The sequence below is a fragment of the Gavia stellata genome, chromosome 27 (genome assembly GCF_030936135.1).
Source record: "Gavia stellata isolate bGavSte3 chromosome 27, bGavSte3.hap2, whole genome shotgun sequence".
NCBI lineage: Eukaryota > Metazoa > Chordata > Aves > Gaviiformes > Gaviidae > Gavia > Gavia stellata.
This window is the reverse complement of record NC_082620.1, coordinates 2,362,446-2,380,504: the sequence shown is the minus strand read 5'-3', so window position 1 is coordinate 2,380,504 and position 18,059 is coordinate 2,362,446. Positions and strand designations below refer to the sequence as shown.

General features: G+C 40.6%; 1 protein-coding gene across 1 annotated transcript in view; it reads left to right on the top strand.

Annotated features, from left to right (window-relative positions):
* Nucleotides 1-18,059, top strand: part of CAPZB (capping actin protein of muscle Z-line subunit beta) — a 60,177-nt gene that overhangs the window by 25,916 nt on the left and 16,202 nt on the right. The window contains exons 3-4 of the mRNA XM_059829943.1: nucleotides 2,333-2,454; nucleotides 7,857-7,970. Coding sequence (XP_059685926.1) covers nucleotides 2,333-2,454; nucleotides 7,857-7,970 — 236 coding nt within the window. The remainder of the gene's footprint in view (nucleotides 1-2,332; nucleotides 2,455-7,856; nucleotides 7,971-18,059) is intronic.

Genomic DNA, 18,059 nt, shown 5'->3' with positions numbered 1-18,059 from the left:
GAATAATGCCGCTTTTCTCTGAATTGTGTTTTCATCACTATAACTCATTCTAAACGCACGTCAGAGTGAGGAGTCCATTCCTAGACGCTTATCTCTGTGCTGATGGGCAGCTGGCCAAGGAGCAGCCAAGAAGAAGGAATATATTCGGCTGGTCACTCTTAGGAACAACACAGAGCATAGCTCTTAATGATGAGGTGCTTTGGGTCTTGTTGTGTGTGCATCTGAAATTGAAGCAGTCCTCTCACGTTGCTCTCTGCCTGAAGAGTCAGCCTAAAATTAATAGCTAATGGAGAAGCGAAGGAAGAGACAAAGTGGAACCAGATGCGCTCATGAACACAGATACATCATTTCACTTAACTTGTGCCACAACACTGCTGATTTGTATCAGCTCTGTGGAGTATTAGGCTTGTCTGTTTTCAGAAAAAGTAAGGGTTTTCCTAAAAGCTGCTTGCTTCATGTCCACTTTTATTTACTCAGTGAATGCCTAATGGTTTTGAGGTTGCTTCAGCCAGGTCTCCAAGTATCAAATGATGAACGCCAACAAGAAGCATCTAGCTTTATATAAATACTTAACTGCCCTGCTTTTTAGTTTGGGCTTTTCAGTTATCACTTGTTACCACATTACAGTGTACACAGACCAAAGTATAAAACCTCAAACTAATGTTTCGGCTTTTTCAGCACTGTTGGTGACTTTACCAACCATTTCTTGGTTTTTCTCTTGTTTTTTATGTGTTTATGGGGTGATTGTGTGGGTTGGTTGTGTTGCGTCTCTTGCTAGCCACATCTTGTTTTGTCTTTGGCCTTTCTGTTGGTTTTTTTTGGGGGGGGATGGTGGGGTTTTTTTGGTCTTTTGCGGTCACATTGTTTTATATTTGTCCCTGTTTACTTTGACATAATATCCTCTGTATGTTATTGCCTTGTACTTGGGATTAGGAATGTTTTTGTTTCAGGCAGTTTGATCTCTTATGTCGCATCTAGCACATTGAAATAGTTTGTGCTTATGCTTTCGGGAGCTGTTGCACCCCTAATTTGTTTTTTCTCCTCTAGGTTTTCTTCCTTTGAAATCATATCAACCAGTTCACTGAATCAAGGGCTTGAAGAGAAGAAAGCACATTTCCATATTTCCTTTATTTCTTCCTTCCTTTTTAATTTCTTATGAGCTGTGAATTCATCACTTCATGATTAATTTTACCCTGGATTGCCTTTTGTCTTCGTGTTCTCAATCAGGTTTTCATCTCTATAATGTAGAAGAGACTCCACATTGGTTATTTATTTTATCTTCTGTATTAGCGTGTTGTCACCAATATATTCAAGAAGTTACCAGTAGTCCTATATCCTTTTGCGTTCCCAACTTTCTGTTGGGAAAGGGCATTTTACTTTTGTCCCTTTCCCTTAGGGGGCAAATCTGGAATGCTTTTCCCAAGGGAAACAGGTAATACACTAATTGTTTAATAATAGCTCCAGGAATGATTTGTTGATTGTCCCTCAGATGGATTGGGGCACACTGCCGCACGTGCCCTAGTAAAGTATCTACGGGGGAGATGGAGTTCCTGGAGGAAGCTGCTAGCGTGGCCGAAGCCTGCAGTATGGGAATATTGATAATGGGGCTGCTGTCAGCCCCAGAACAAGAGGCCATGGGATGGAATTTGCTTGATTTGCTTGTGCTTGCATCCACGCTAGCTTCAGGCTGCAAAATGTCATCTCATCTCTTTGCAGTACATCAAAGCCTCTCTGCCATGTTAAAAGCAGATCTCGTAGTCTTTCTACACATGAAGTGCAGGGGGACAGCTAGGATTATGAATCCATTAAAAGCTACCTGCGTAGGAGATGTATTTGATTTTATATGTGCATGCATACAGACACATGCGTATTTTTATTAGCCAACATGGTAATGTTTGGCCAGCTGCCTGGAAACTATTCTAAACTCTACCCAGAGTGGGAGCTTGTGAAAAATACGCTCTAGCGTATGGATGGCGTATTCTTTTAGCAGCTCCCTAGTTTCCACTCCATTATAAATATTTACCTTTATTCATCAGTCCTCAACAATCACTTTACTGGCTGTCTTTGGCAAGAAACTAACATTGAGAATGTATATATTTAAGCGTACTGGACCACACTAGTGGTTAGGTAATTAAATCTGAAATTATTGGAGGTGGGAGCATAGGATTGTGTTGTAACTTAAGTGCAGCTTTTTTTTTTAAAGGGTTTCTGGCTTTGGGACAGATGTGGGCTATTAATAACAAAATCTGTTCTTAGGGATGCCGGTCTCTTTTAACCTTAATGTGTTACCCTCTCTTCCCTCCCTTTTTTTTTTTTTTCTCCAAACCATCAGGTCCCAAGCCTCTGTGAAGATCTCCTCTCCTCTGTTGATCAGCCATTGAAGATTGCGCGAGATAAGGTGGTAGGAAAAGACTATCTATTGTGTGACTACAACAGAGATGGAGATTCATATAGGTGAGTTCATATCCAAAGCAAGGAACTAACTGGTTTGCTTTGTAAAGGAGAACTGCATACAAGTATTGCAGTCCCTTCTCCCTCTTATTCTTAGCCAAAAAAAGAAATTTAATGATAGTAAACTCTTCCGGGCGATGAAGCTGGGACTGTTTCAAATCCTCTTCTCTTGAGTAAGACATTGACTATGGAAGTTGTTCTTAGTATTTCCCTAATGTGAAAGGGCACAAACGTCTTCATCTCCAGACCACTGTGGAGTGCTTCAGTTTCAGATAACGCGGTTGTATGGCTGCTGATCTGATGACCTTTGCAAGGCAGGTCCCCACTGTCTGTCTCCAGAACAAGATGTGTTTTATCTTGGAAACCTCAGTGTTTCTGCACATTTTCTTTACTGTGATTTGCAGTCATTCATTGAAGCCTAAAATGTGATGTTGTTACCTTGTTAAAAGGGTGACTAAACGCATTTCTCTTAGGTTTTCTGTAGTATAGTTAATATCTTAGAGAATTAAAACCAGTCGGATCTCTAGAAGTGACTGTGATGGCCTTGGCATGAAATTAAACCATCTATTGTTGCAAGGCTGTAAAATCTTTGGAATGGATAACAACAGAAAAAGAGATGATGCAAGCAGTCGGTTCACACAAAATCATCTTCCGCTTGTACAAAACAGGGTGGGCTTGCCAGCTGGGAAAGGCTCTTTCACTCGTGTTTTGCAAGGGATTGAGTCTGGCTTTTGGACATGGAATGTCATTAGTTCTCTATGAACATCTTGGCCCAAATCTTTTTAGCAAAGAAAAGGAATCCCTCTCTACCAAAATAGCTAATTTATTCTGAGGACTGTAGACAAAACCAGTGAAAATACTTGAACAATATAAGCTGTATGTAATTATAAAAGAATGAATTTTGAAGGTGAAGGGGCTGTAATACTGGAATGGTACCATGAGTTTTCAGTGTTTTGGCTGCCGCTTTGAACGCAGTCTCTCTTTTAATGTTTTTATTCTATACCTTGCCATTAGGATGATTACAGTTGAGTGACTATAATCGCTCAACTATTTGTTGAGTGATTTTTTTAATTTTTTTTCCTCCCCCTTTTTTGCATTGCCTACCTTTTATTAATGGCTGTAGTGACAGTGGCATAGTTCCAAATATTTAATTAAGAATCACAAAGCTTATAGTCCAGAAACCTTTGTGAATATTGCATCACCTAGCTTTTATTCTTTTCTCTTAACGAAGGCTGTGAAGTAATGACCACCATTCATCTTCTGTCCTGAGTTAACAGCTCAGCCATTCGGCGGCTTCTGGTTATGATTACAAGGGTTACATCTCTGGCTCTCCTTGCAGCTTCAGTGTAATACCTTACATTTTTAGCGCTAACAATTGGAGCTGATCTACAGTAAGAATCTAGCTTTGCTTTGTGCAAACATGCAGTAGTGTTTTACATTCATCTGGCCAGAATGTTTCAAGAATTGTATTTCAAAGTGGCATTCCAGAAAATATTTTAACTTTTTTCTTTCTCTTTGGCTCAGGCCACCATTGCAGAAGCAGGCAAGCTTATAAAGGATTCTAGATCAATTGGTTTCAGTTGCTTTGAGTTGCAGGAAAGGTACTTGGCTAAACTGAAAGCATGTCCGTCTGTAGATGATTTACACAGAAAACATGCTGAGATTCATTTTGTCCTAGAAATAGGAGGAGGAGACTGATAATGGATGCAAAGTTTGACAGTGCATCTGGATTGTGGCTGAGTGTAAATCTTAATGAGTTTTTTCTTAAATGTGAGCTATTGCAGTGGGCCAGGAAGAAAGAAGGTCACTAAAGGTGAAGTGTTCACTCATGTTCTTTAGGGTACTAGTCTAACTTTGAAAGTTCGTTCAGCCTTCTACAAAAGAGCCTGGTGCTTTTTAAAAGCATTTGTGCATTAAGCTTGTATGTCTCAGTTGGTCAGATCTACGTTAGCAGCTATGTGCATTTAATCAGTTCTAAATTAGTAGCTAGAATACAGTTTTATAGCTTCTGCCCTCCACAAGACGTACGCATATGCAGCTGCATCCTCACTGGCAGATGCAAGAGAAGGGATTAGATCCTGTATTTCTTGTGGGTCTTTCAAGAGATGCTTTCTCACTGAAGTTGTGAAACGTTTCTTGCAGTCCCCTTGCACCCTATTTAGGCTGTTGACATGAGCATCTATCACCAGAGGCACATGAAACTTGAAAAGGCACTTGTTAAACAGTATTGTGACATGCTGCAATAACTAATAACACTTGCTCCCGTCCCCCCACCCCTCCGTGTTTAATCAGTGCGTGTGGCAGCCCTTTCTTTAAGGTTAGTTTCATGCTTGCCTCTGAAATTTGCTCAATCTCTCTCTTTCTGAGAAGATATTTAAATAGTTGCAAACGTTTTTTAAATCACTTTGAAATTTTCAGGACTTATTAAGTAATGGGGTTTCAGAAATGCTATTTCATTTGTTCGTATGGAATAGGCATACTGTATTAATTGCTGGCATTAAAGAATGCTGTTCTTTAAGGCTTTTAATTCAGGCGTTCTGGATTGAAGTGATTCTTCCTTCTGGAATTGATTGGTCTCAGCTCTCTTTCGTGAAGTAAATTCTTTCCTTCAGCACAAAGCAAAAGCCTTTGAAAACCAAGCGACACTAACATGTGCATGTGTTAATCCCATTCTGTGCCTGTGTTCAGACACTGTTATTCATACCTCATAAAATCTGAAGTTGTTACTGGGAAGTGGCTCTTACACTAATTTAATCAATTAGGCCAAAATCTAGGAGGAGTTTACTGTGCTTTTAAAAGCTTTTGATATTTCCACAATGATTTTTCAGAACCACACGCTCGATTAGAAGTCTCAAGAAATACTGTTCCCTGCCTGCAACATGCTACATCCCCAATCACTGCACACTTCAAACTAAACACGGTTTGCTAATTGCATTTCTTTTAATACTAATCCAAGCATTTCAAAACATTCTGCGGACAGCTGAGCCTCATGCTACTTTGGCAGGAAAGGTGGAGCTAGGTAGTCAGACTCTCTCACTGGGAATCAAGTTTTATAGGTTTTTTTTTTTTTGTGGCTTTACAATTTGACTGGGAATTGGTTTGAAAAAAGGCTGCTGTGGGATGTTTGGCTATTCAGGTGGTAACTCCACCAGTTTCATGGGGCAGCACGCAGAGAAATAAATACCCTACTTGCTTAGCCCATCACAGTTTACTCCTTCCTCATGTTTAGACAGGCTTGATTTTTCTTCGTGTTGAACGTGGATCAGACCAGAAGGTAGATCTTGGAGTGTCTCTTGGATCTTCATAAATGACTATTTTTTGGTTTTGTCATATTATCACACTGCTGCTTGTGGGAGCAGCCTTCTGTGCGCATAGTCTCGCAGGCACTTCTGCAAGTGTTCCTGTGATAACAAAGGTTTCTGGGGGATATCAAACAGCAGTGGAATCCACATTGTGAAGGCAGAGCTTTTATTAATTTTTTTTTAATATATGAGAGTTCAAGGTCCCTGCCTTTGTCCATACATTTCCACTCTAAGTATGTTTGATCACTCTATTAAATGGAATCCTTATGGGGAATTTGGTGCCAACAACACTGAAACCTGTTAGCTGAAACAGAAAACATTCTCTTTTAGGGAAATTAGAGGTCTGACTTTTGAAATTTAAGTGCTTGTCCATCTGTCTTTCTTCAAATAGCCTCCATTTAAGTTTTTAAATATGTTGTGAGTACTCTTCCACAAGAAGAAAAAAAAATACGGGGTTGGGTTATGAGGGTTTTTTTTTAAGTTGAAGTTGCTGCTGGCTCCAACCATAATGGGTTGAAAATGCCACAATCTGCTAGCTAGAGAAATCTGCGTTACTAGGCTTCCCTTAAATCTCCTTCCTGCAGCCTGCAAAAGACATCTAATGTTTACAATTAGAGTATCATGACCATGGCTTCTGCATGGGTTCTCTGCTCACTGATTTCCTTGTACATGATGGAGAAGCACAATGTTCTGAATTTACAGAAAACAGTAGAATTTTTTTGGAATCTGCCTTTTAAAATTTAGTAGAGAAAGAAAAAGTGAGCGCATCCTAATGAACGCTGCTGATTAGGTAGCAGTACACTTCTGCATTGCCTGGCATACAAACCCTGGCTTTGCTTTTGCAGACTTCATGATAGCAAGGTCAATCCTCTGTCTGCCTGAACTTTTTTGGTGTCGTTTGGTTTTGTGTGTACTGCCTGATGGGGGTAGGTGTGCCATTTAGGAATCCCGCAGATAGCACCGGTGGTCATTTTTGTGTGAATCTCTTCCAGATTTCAGAGTTGTTAGGTAAAGGAGCTCTACTGTAGCTGTCGACTTTTCTCCAAAGCAACCGAGTTTTAAGCAACTGTTTTAAAATGAGAACCACCACCTGAAAAACAGTGCTCCAGGTGTACATGACATGATTTAGCTTTTCCCGGTGTATCACCTTTTGAGTCAGATGTGGTAGGGAGGAGTGAAGTGTTGGGAAAGCGCAAAGCCAGAGCAAAGCAGAGCCTGTTCTTTGTGCTTTGCATTTAAACAGATGTCAAAACTAGACGCCTTTCTGAGAAATGAATAACAAATGGCTACCGAGGAAAAACCCCTTACGTATGGACTACATTAAGACCTAGTGCTAGCAGGCTGGAGTATTTTGAAAAGTGAGTAGCTAAAGGGTAGAGGTACCTTTCTTTAAACTAGCAGTGATACATGTAGGTTGGTTATTCACAGGGGAAATGAAAAGGAGAATGCAGGTTTACAGAATGGGAATTATAAAAGTCTCAAGCGGATGGGCAAAGGGTTCCATTAATCTTTTAATACCAAATCTTTCATTAAGAGCACAAAACCTATTCCACACCTGCAGAAATGAATAAAACCTGCAGCTTTACAAACCCTGTTAAATCCTTCAAACTGTTCAAATGTTTTCCTAATGTTACGCTAAAAGTAGAGTTTATTTCAAAGCAAAATAATGGAGGATAATTTGGACCTTAATTGTAGACAGCAGTGTTTGGCTCAAATACTGTCAGATCCCAAATAAACTACATAGTCTATTTGTATTTGCATGAAAATAATTTTAAATATCTAATGTGCAACAGCTGAGGCCTCATTTTTGAGTATTTAAGAAGGAACAGATTCCGACCCAAGCATAATTATTTATATAGTAGAAACCTGAAGACGGGGAGTATTCCCCAGGTACACTGTAAACTTTGAGGAGTCAGAGTCCCCTTTTTGTCAGTGTTTGAAATGGCTGTTGGGGGTGAAGTTCTTACAGACAGACTGCTCTCGGTACCTTTTGGTTTTTTGGAAGTTCAGCATCTGTGGATCAGGTCAGACCCACCGATCTCAAACCTTTTGGAGTTTGTCTCGGTTGTCTAACTGTCTCTATTTCCCTCGTCTCTTTGGCAGATCACCATGGAGTAACAAATATGATCCTCCCCTGGAAGACGGTGCCATGCCATCTGCTCGCCTGCGCAAGCTGGAGGTGGAAGCCAACAATGCCTTTGACCAGTACAGAGACTTGTATGTCAGTTCTACCGTACAGAGCCCTCTGCTTTCTTTGTTTCCTTCAGCAGGCGTACAATACACACAATGAGTCTAAAATGTGGTCGCTAGCTGCCTCTGAGAGTGGCATACGAATGTATAGCAGAGGAAGAAGGGGTAGGCAGCCGCTGATCTGCTGTTGGGAAGCGTATCCGCTGTGATTTCACGACACGAAAACATGATCCCATTTGTCAGTTGATGCTAAAGGCAGATGCTGAGGTGCTTTCCTTCCTCCCCCCCCTTTAACAGATTAATGGCGTCTTTGTCCTGAAATGACCTGCATTCTCTTTGATCTTGACTAAGTTCAGTCTTAAACCATCTGCTTTTTCCATTCCCTCAAGACTGTGCTCTCTAAAATATCTACATATATAGCAGCAACTTTCACATCTTCCAGTAAAATGACAGGCACTAGTATACTGAAACGCAGCAGTTGTATGGAGATTAATGTACTTCTGCTGCAAGGGCCATTCTCTGATGCTTGTTTTAGGCCCTGTCTTGTTAAAGAGGTGTAAAGCAAAGGAATTAATAGAGCGTGTGTAAGATAAATGTAGATTAGGCAGTGTGTTTTTTTTAAAGCAGCTATAGGAAACTGTCCAGGTGACTTGTCAGTTGAACAATTTTTCTAAAAGGTGGGACTGCACTGGTCTTGCATTGCAGTCAGATCTGAGGTCTTGAGATGTGGTCAGGTTTAGCTGTCGTCTTTGTAGATCGTGGTATCCTACGCAGCGATGGGATGGAAATAGTAATGCTAAATCTGAAAAGCGAGTGTGTGTTGCAGAGCAAAATGAACTTACTGCTTTATCCAGTAACGGGATGCTTTTTTATTGGAGATGTCTAATGACCCTGAAAAAGGTGAACAAACCTCTTTGCTTCTTCGTGTGGCACAAAAATGGAGATAAAACACATCCTTAGGTGTAGTTCATGACGTATCGCTGTACTATTACAATGCTAACAAAAGCAGGTAAAAAGGTACTTTTCTTGCTAGATTTTCTACGCATTTTAAGATGTGGCTGGATGTAAATGTAGCCTGTCCAAATGTGAAATCTTCACACTTTTGTTACAGGTATCAAATTTTTACTTGTTTTCATGAATTATTTTCATAGATATCCAACTTCTCTTGTAACGAGCAGTTGTTACTGGTGTCTGAACTTACTGGAAGAAAGGAATTTTGCATATGCAGCTACGAGGGGTTTGCAGTTACTCCCCAGGTGCAGAACAGACCAGGACCAATAGGATTTTTTTATATGTTAAGATGAAAATGAGCAGGTCTGTGGAACCAAGGTTGTCTTTTGAAATCCCTCTCTGATCAGATGACCATGAGGTCACGGCTGGATACAATAACTCCTTTAAAAAGGTTTCATTTGCAGGAAGGAAGGCACGGTACAGGTTACTCTCAGACTTAGGTGAATCTGCTGTGGTACAACAGCATGTGGCACAACAGTAATCTTAATATATTGTATGGAAGTAAAAGGCGAGATTGTATCAAATTTAATCTTTCAGTTTGTCAGTCCAAGTTTTATAGGCAATACATTGTTAGAGGGGATACAGGAGGGATTTCTCACAAAGACTTCATTCTTGTGTCATCAGCCAGAAGCGACGGAGGCATTATGGCTTGCAGGGTAGTCAGACTAGATAAGCACGTCTGTCAGCACAGTACGCTTTGATGCATGTTATGATCTCAAAAATGTGTCAGAAAAAGAGGAGAAGGGTGGCTTACATTTTGCTGAGTGGTGTAAAAATTGTGGCATTTTTGGAAAGAATTTGCAAAGTTAGGGAAACTTAACCTGACCGTTTGAAGGGTTCCTCATGCTTGAAATTGGAAATGATTTCTACTTTACCTACAACAGAGATTTGGATAGAAATATGCTTTTGTTCTGGTAGTTGGACTCTGCAATTTCCTTAAGACAATTGGATTTTTTATTTTGTCAGCAGAAGGTTAATTTTTGCTTGGAGATTGGAGAGGGGAGAAAATGAGGTGGGGGTAACAAGTGCCAGCTTTTCTCACTGCTGCTTGTTGGTCTTGCCAATGTATCAGGTCAGGAATGACTGTAACAATTACCGGCATAACAGCTGCTGAAGCCATGTGGGAGTCTGAAGTGTGGGGAGGGTCCTAGTGGGAACAAGATGGCAATTGCAGTGATGTAATTTCCATGGTCTGCTAGAGCTGGAAACTAATACTGCGTACCCACTGTAAAGCCAGAAGTAGGTCTGAACCATGTGATGTCGATTAAAGGTGTCACTGGCCTTCTGGTTTGGCAGCTTGCAGCTCTGGGAAAGGAGTGCACGGTGCATCAGTTCCAGGACAAAGTTATCAGTGTTGTTTCAAATTCCAGAGCCAGTGACAACAGAGATTTTCCAGCATTGTGAAATATTTCAGGCTCGTTTGAGAGCGTTGATGTATTAATCAAAAAAATAAGTAGCGTGCTGGCAGTATTCCATACTGTATCTTTTGTGGAAATTACGGTTTCTGTTATATGGGAAGATTTATAGCAGGTCCACCTTCTAGTAACGGTGTTCATGTTGTAGGCAGTGTGCAAAAAAACTTTCTTGAATTGACCTGCAGAGATTTACATTGTCTCTGTTCACTCTCATGGGGTTGTTTGTCCAAACAGACCGTTCATAGGTGACACAAATCTAATCGATACTTCACATTACAAATTCTTTCTTTAAAAATGTGAGTTTAAGTGCAGTGGCTGTTGCACTGTTAGACTTTCAGCTTGCATTGCAGATTCAGAGGATGAAAATGATGCTGAGAAGCCTCTGATCTGACACATCAGGTTCTCATACAGCAGTCCCTTAAGAGGCTGTTCTGTCCCTCTCTCTACGGGGTAGAGAATGTTTTTGAACTACACCTCTAACCACAGCTATGCTGTGTTTTATGGTAGAGAGGTAACAGTTAATACAAAAATAATCTTATGTAAGCAGTCATTCACAGAGAACACCGGGCTCCAGTGTGCTTGAATTTCCTGGGCTGTTAGACATTTTATTCTTATAATGCGGGTTTCTGCTAGATTTTTCAAAGCAGTTTCTGGCTTTGTTTCCAGCCTTGCTGGGCTAAACTGCTGGATCTTGTGCTTGCAGTCATCTAGCCAGTATGGACTGTCCGTCTTAAAAGATGTTGTGTATCTTAATACCTTGTAAGCACTTAGTCTCTGAGAGGTTGCTCTGTATGGTGCTCGCTTCACTCCCCAGCTTTAAAATACATCTTATGCTGGTAGTTCCAGCGGGGAGCGGAAGAGGAAGATGTTTCCTTTCTATAGAAGAATAAGTGCATTTGAGAATATGTGCTATTCCCGCTCTGCTCTCAGCATACAGTTCAAGCTTCCTCTGGATTATCTCCCATTTTACCTTTACCCACAGTAAGTGATAATATCTCGGAGAGTTCATCTCGGGCGTCTCCCAAGACTTCAGATAGTTTCAGTTTTGACTTGTGTCAGTCCCATTTGGCCCACATACCATTCCTTTTTAGATTTCTGTTCTAATCAGGTGTGGTAAGTATCCACCTACATTTAGTGAGTCATCAGCATGTATTTGCCATTTCCCAAGGGGTTGGCACCTGCTAGCGTGGGTGTTTTGAGGGAAACAGCCTGTTACGCATTTGTTAACAATTTGTGTGAAATAATCCATTCAGATTTGCTTGCTGGTGACTAGTCTTAAATTTGAGTTTTGTCCCCAAAAGCTTATTGGCCAGCACACTGAGTGACTGTAGTGTGAAAATAAGTTTGGAGAAGTCTTGTAGTATCACATGGAGTTGTTTCAAATCATGAAAGTTTGAGAGGAAAAACTTGGCTGAATTTTCAGTGCCTCCTAACCAGTGCTGAGTTGTTCTCTGTTAGTGCCTATGTTAATGCAAACTACCTTTAAGTATCTGTAGAGTTGCCCACCTTTTATTTCTGGAGGTGCGTTCATGCCTCTTTGGGTTAAAGAGGAATTATCCTAGGTTTTCATTCCCTCTCAATTATATATGTTAAACAACAAGCATATTTCTTGGTTATCTGTTTTACCAAAATGCATGTCACTTTCCCAAAAAACAACTGTTTAATTTTGATCTCCTGCTGCCAGGTTTAACTCAGACACTGCCTGGAGCTAATGCCCTGGTATGTTTTTGTTCAGTAGGTTATTATTCCCAGATGGAAGTCTAATATCTTACACCATTCGGTTAGAGCCTTGGCTCTCCACTTCCAATATCGTGAAGATAATTTCTTCAAACACATGGTTGTAATTTATTGCCTTTTGCTTGACGTGTGTGTGCGATTGATTGAAATCAAAGCATAATGAGGACCAGGGCATCTGGATAAATCTATCTATTTGAGATTCTGTGTTCTGTTGTTTTGGGTTGGAGATAATCAGTGCTTTAATTAAAGTAATCTAATTGCTCTTTGTTGTCTGGAAGAAAACGTTTCTGAAGTGATTAAATAGACCTCCCTGGGGGAGGATGCTGCTGATTTGAATATTTCTACAAACAAGATGGGTTCTGGCAACTTTGGACTGGTTTAGTAAGCTGGCATACATTTAGAAAGCTATTCCTTACCTCTTTGTTTCTTGGGTTAAGTTGGATTTATTGGTACTTTTGATTTTTAACAGCTTTAAAAAAAAAAAAAGATAAACTGCTCCTCTTAATCATTCTGCTCCTGAAAATGTTTTTATTGATTAAGGTTTTGAGTTCCCTCACAGAGTAAGCCATGAAGCCTTTTGAACTTCTGCTTCTATCTGTGTTTTGATGTTGATCCATTTTCAATTTGTTATATTAGAGTTCTGGACAAGGAATTTGGTAGGAGCGGAAGGAGGTCTGGGAGAGGATTGACCTTTAAAATGTCTTCATTGTGTGTAATCCTCTTGTTATTGAATTTTGGATTGGAATCCCATCCGAAGTGGGAGTTAGTCACTCAAATTTTTGATGGTGTTAGCAGTGCTGAGGATGGTACCCTTGCCAACCAAGCATTTGCAGCATAGATACTGCCTAAACTGAACATCCATCACCTTTCTCTTTTCCACTTGAGGAGGAACGGCTACAGCAAATTCCTGTATGTGTGTGCCTTCAGGAACATGTAGATTCAGGAGTCTTTTGCTAGAGAGCTTGAAGGGACTGAACTGCTGGTCAGGTACAGTAGTGAAGTCCCAGTGACAGACAAGCTTACCCTTTAATTTTTACCATGCTCAGGGCTGACTCTTCAGTGTGTTTAATCTCACTGAAGAGCCTCAATTTACTTCAGGGATGTCTCATTTTGGCTTGACTCTGTGGCTGTTCACCACTGAACTCTGTGCCATCGTCTCAACTACCGAGTATGTTCAAATGTCCTGTAAGCTACTGAATAGCTTTCCCCTTTTTAGCTGTTTTTACCTTTTTTCTTAGTTTGTTTTGGATTGTGTGCTTGAACCACTTCTGATAATAGCCTTTGTCTACTTGTCTTGGTATGAAAAAATGGCAAACCTCTGTTCATGCTGCCCTTAGACTTTAACTCTTTCAGAGTGCTGCTGTAGTTTGTCACCTAACTTCTGCTTTTGTGCCTTTGTATATCCCTCTACTTGGTCCTATATGTCTCTTTACCTGGTCTGATAGACTGTGAGATACTCTGAGTGGAGTTAATTCCTCTCCAATTTTGAAAATACCTTGCATTCTCTCAAGGTTTGTAACAATTGCTATATTTATACGTTTGACCAAATTTGATTTATTTTGTGCATGGAACAGCACCTATTCCACCAAGTAAATAAAAGGAGAGCACCAGATGTAAGAGATGTAATTAGTGTTTTTGGTTTTAGCACAGCCTGCCAGTGCTCATGCCCGTCGTGCACGGGGGAGCAGTTGCTGAGCTTCGATTCCTGCAGCCTGCAGTGCAACTTTCAACTTGCAAAGTGATTAGGCAGCTGTGAGCTCTTTATATAAGCGTTCCGTCTGTGTTTAGATGTAAACCTAGTTTGCCTAAACTAAGAACCCATGGAAAGCTTTGAAGTGACTTTATTGCCATTAGCTCACTGTTCCTCATTAATGGTTACTAGCCCTTTGTGATGGCTTTCTCTTGGGCATGATAGTTACTGTGGTTTTCACAGCAAGGGCCCTGCAGATTGAATCCAGATGCATTTGTTATGCATCCTAGCACTAAGGAAACCTGACTTTCCATCTCACTGCTGGCTAGGGTTTTGCACAATAGGGTGTGACATCAGGATTATGTCATCTGTGAGATTCTTGCCTCCGGGTTAGACTGATAAGTACAAGATGAAGTCTCTTAAGACAGACCTAAACTTCCAAGATGCTCGCTGCTTTAATGTTCGTGTGCTCTTAAAATTAAAACCATGATGTTTTCCCAAGGAAATCGTTTAGACCTAAGAGTAAACAGAGCAGTGTTGGGGTCCCTTCCTTAACTTGCCCATGGGCAGCTCAAAACTCAGAAAAGAATCAATATTGAAGTTGTTGATATATATTACCTAGATTAGAGCAAATTTGAGAGAGGGAAAAATTAAGCATACTGTCATGCTGTGAAAACTACATTAGTTGCTTTTCATCTTACTTATTTTTTTTTCTTTGGGTGCTTCATTTTGGAGCAGCTCTGTACAGACTACATTCTTATCTTCTGAATCTGAGATATTCAGTGGAGGAGGAGTCTTTCCCTTGGGTTCCCACGCTTCTCTGTGATTACATAAAATCTGAACACTGGAGAGGGAAAGCTTATATTAGGAGGTCAGCACTGATGATGCAGCGCTATCCTCAAACACTGCTCTCTGAAGGTTTTAAACCCTAGTAAGAAATTACTTACATGCTTTCAAAAATGGAGTGAGGCTAAATTTTAAAATGTCAGTTTACTATGATCTGGAATTTTTGAACTGATTAACACTACATGGCTGTGCTTGCACTTAGGGAAGTTTATGTCGTGCTCTCACAAATGTACGGTGTTTTAATAATGGAAAATTGAAGACAGAGTAACTTGACAAATAATAGCCATCTTGTAGCATATCTGATACATGGCTATTTGAAGAAAGAAGTATGTCACATGGAATCTGTAGCCTGCACAGACTTTGGCAAACTTAATACATGACACAGAAGACTGCTGCTGCTGTCTTTTCCCCTCCTACCCATATTTGAATTATAGCTGGCAGAGTCTAAAATGTGTCAGACTGTCGGTGGATGAAGCAGTGGGCTGTCTCCGCAAAGCAGGCTGGCCGAACGGATGGGTACGGGTGAAAGATTTGTAAGCAGTCGGCACTTCCTGGTAGTTAATGAACCGGTTATACGTTTGGACGTGTTACAAAGTGACCCATTGTCTTGCTTATTAGGTGGCTAATGGAACTGTTTCCAGGTGACTTCTCAAAAGGGATTTGGTCATTAGTTTCCATCTGCCAAGAGCAATTGGATGGTAAGGAAAATGTGAGCAATACATGTTTGTTTTTGTTTTTTTTTTTTTAAAAATGAAAGGTACTAGAAATCACAAAATGGGAGGTTCTGGGAGATTTTTAGCCTTCAGGATCCCATTGTTTGGATACTGCTTTCCTTCCTTGCAGAGTTCTTGCAGTTCACAACTCTGCTTCGCAGTTTGAGTCATCCCACCATGGTCCAGATGTGTGCTTTTAAGTACAACTGGCATTGAAGTTACACATACCTAACTAGATTGGTATGTTTGCTCGAGGGATTTTTGCACCTGTGTATGCTGGGAAGAATTTCTGTAAAATACCTGTACAGAGTCCACAAGCATACTTCGGGCCGTGTTCATAAACTGTGGTGAAAAACAGCTGGTCTGTATACACAAACATTTTACCTTCTTCATTTTAAGTATTTAGGTAACATTCTGAAAGTGTTATACAGTTGCGCTCCTGGGACCGGAGAAGGAGGGAGAGAGGAATTGTAAATCCTCTGTACTCAGGCCAGTGGGAGAAGTGTTACATCCTGGTTAGTTCCTGGTATGAACCTGTCCTTTTTATTAAAGAGCAGGCTCATGAGCCTCATTACTAGAAAGCTGGGTGGAGGACCTAGGCAACAAAATTATTTAGTGACAACTCTGATCTCTTGATGTTGTCCTGAAGACTTTTTTTCCCCTCGCTCGAGCTACAAGATGGCAGGTGATTTGAATGAACACCTCAGCAATGTTTTGGGTTTGGTGGAGGGTGGGTTGCCAAAACTTGCCACTTCCTTCATATTTCTGTTGCTATTTATGTGCTGGTTTGAAATGACAGGCTGCAGGCATAGAGGAAGGACTCTGTGAAAATTGTGCCAAGTCACTTGCCATTACAGTCATCTGTTTTAATAATAGTTGAAATGTCTGCTTCCTCACCTAGTCTTTTAGGTAATGTTTTTGGGTTGCTGTTAGACACTAGCTTCTCAGATTGTGACTTTAGTCATTGTCACTCATGTGAAAACATTTTGTAGCTGAATGCTCAATATTTTCCTTTGGAGTAGGTTTTTTAAATGACAGGTTTCTTGGAAGTCTGTTGATCTAAATAGATGGAGACATTTCCCTTTCTATGCTGAACTTCTGTAGCTGGAAGAAATAGCTATGCAACCTTTAGGGGAAAAAAAAGAAAGTATATTTTGCTGCTTTAAACGAGGCAGTTTGCAACTCTTTGGAAGGTTTGCATAGCCAGCCTGAGGTTCCAGGTATTGGTACTTTGGCATCAGGGTTTTGTGGCTTAGTGCTGCAAAAGCCGTAAGTCAGATGCAAAAACCCACCCAGTGTCTCTGGCTCTCGGTTACTTACTGGAAAATACACAAGTGTTTTTATGGATGAGTGATTTGGTTCTGAAGTGTGATTGAAAGTCATAGCTTGTTTTTACTGCTGTGTGGTGGAAACTCATTTTCTCAGTATAGGGTCCAGCATTCATTTGCAAGGCTTGTGAGAAGTAGAATGGTATCTGGGAAAGTTACGGTGCCTTTTCTGGTCTGCCCTTTAGTGGTAAAACAAAGTGATTAATCTGTCCTCCTTTCTTGAGGTCTATGTTGGAAGCTGGGGGATTTCCTCCCCTATCACATCCCTCTTGAAGTTACAGCTTTGTTCTGGCCACAGTCTCTCTATTTCATGGATACAGCTCGAGTTCCTTAAACAAGTTTCCATCCTGTGTCTCCACCCGCTTAAACTTCAAACACTTCATAAAGCTTTGGATCACTCTTAGCTTAAATATTTTCTTTTATTCTTGCATTAGTAAAGTAGGTCAGTCTTAAGTGTGACATTTTTTGTATAAAACAGCTTTTTCCAGGAGTTCTGTGGTTGATGAGTAATGGATATAAAACTTAAATGTTTGATCATGACGTTAAAACTAGAATTGATTTTGAGTGAAATGCTATTCTGAATTTTGCAAAGAGAATGAATGATTACATTGGGCCTTATGCCTTTTAATCGCCTTCCTGGACAAATTTATAAAAAGCGATTTTTACCAGAGGTGAAAGAACACTGGCTATCCTCGGAGAGGACAGGGATATCATTTTGGCAGTGTTTTGGTTGTTAATAAAGGGACATGACAACCGTAAGACTATGTTTTTTTTCATCATTTTATAACAAACTTTCGCCTGTAGGTAGACCCAGAGTACATGCTGGAGAGATCCATGTCCTTAAGCAGAAGAGGGGTGATTGCTTGGCATCGAATTGCTGTCCTTTGAAAATGGCTTATCCTTTAGGGATGTTTCTGAGGTTCCCCAATCCGAATTGGAGTTCTCCTCTTACTTCAGACCTCTTGTACATCTCAAAAGCATCTGTTGATTGCTTTATGCTGGGCCTTGGATGCTTTGGGAGAGGACTCGAGCTTCTAAAGACAGATTGCCTTTTACGACCGCTCTTGTGCAGGAGGATAACGTACTACGAGCAGGGGTATCCAGAACAGGCGATCAAAGAAAATTCTGTTCGATCCGGGAGCTACGTAGTGCTTTCAAAGTGTGTTGCTGCAACTACTGCATGTAACTCTGGTGGGCCTGTGCTCTGGTTTGCCCATCCATTTCTTTAACAGAGAAGATATCAGCTTGTGCCTTTTCCAAGCTGATTGCCTCTCCTGCTTCGATTTTAATAAGTGCTGCTTTTTAATCTGCGGTGAAGGGGTTTCTTGGAGGTAGTCCAGCCTTCTTGCAGCAAATCCAAGTTCATGAATGTAGAT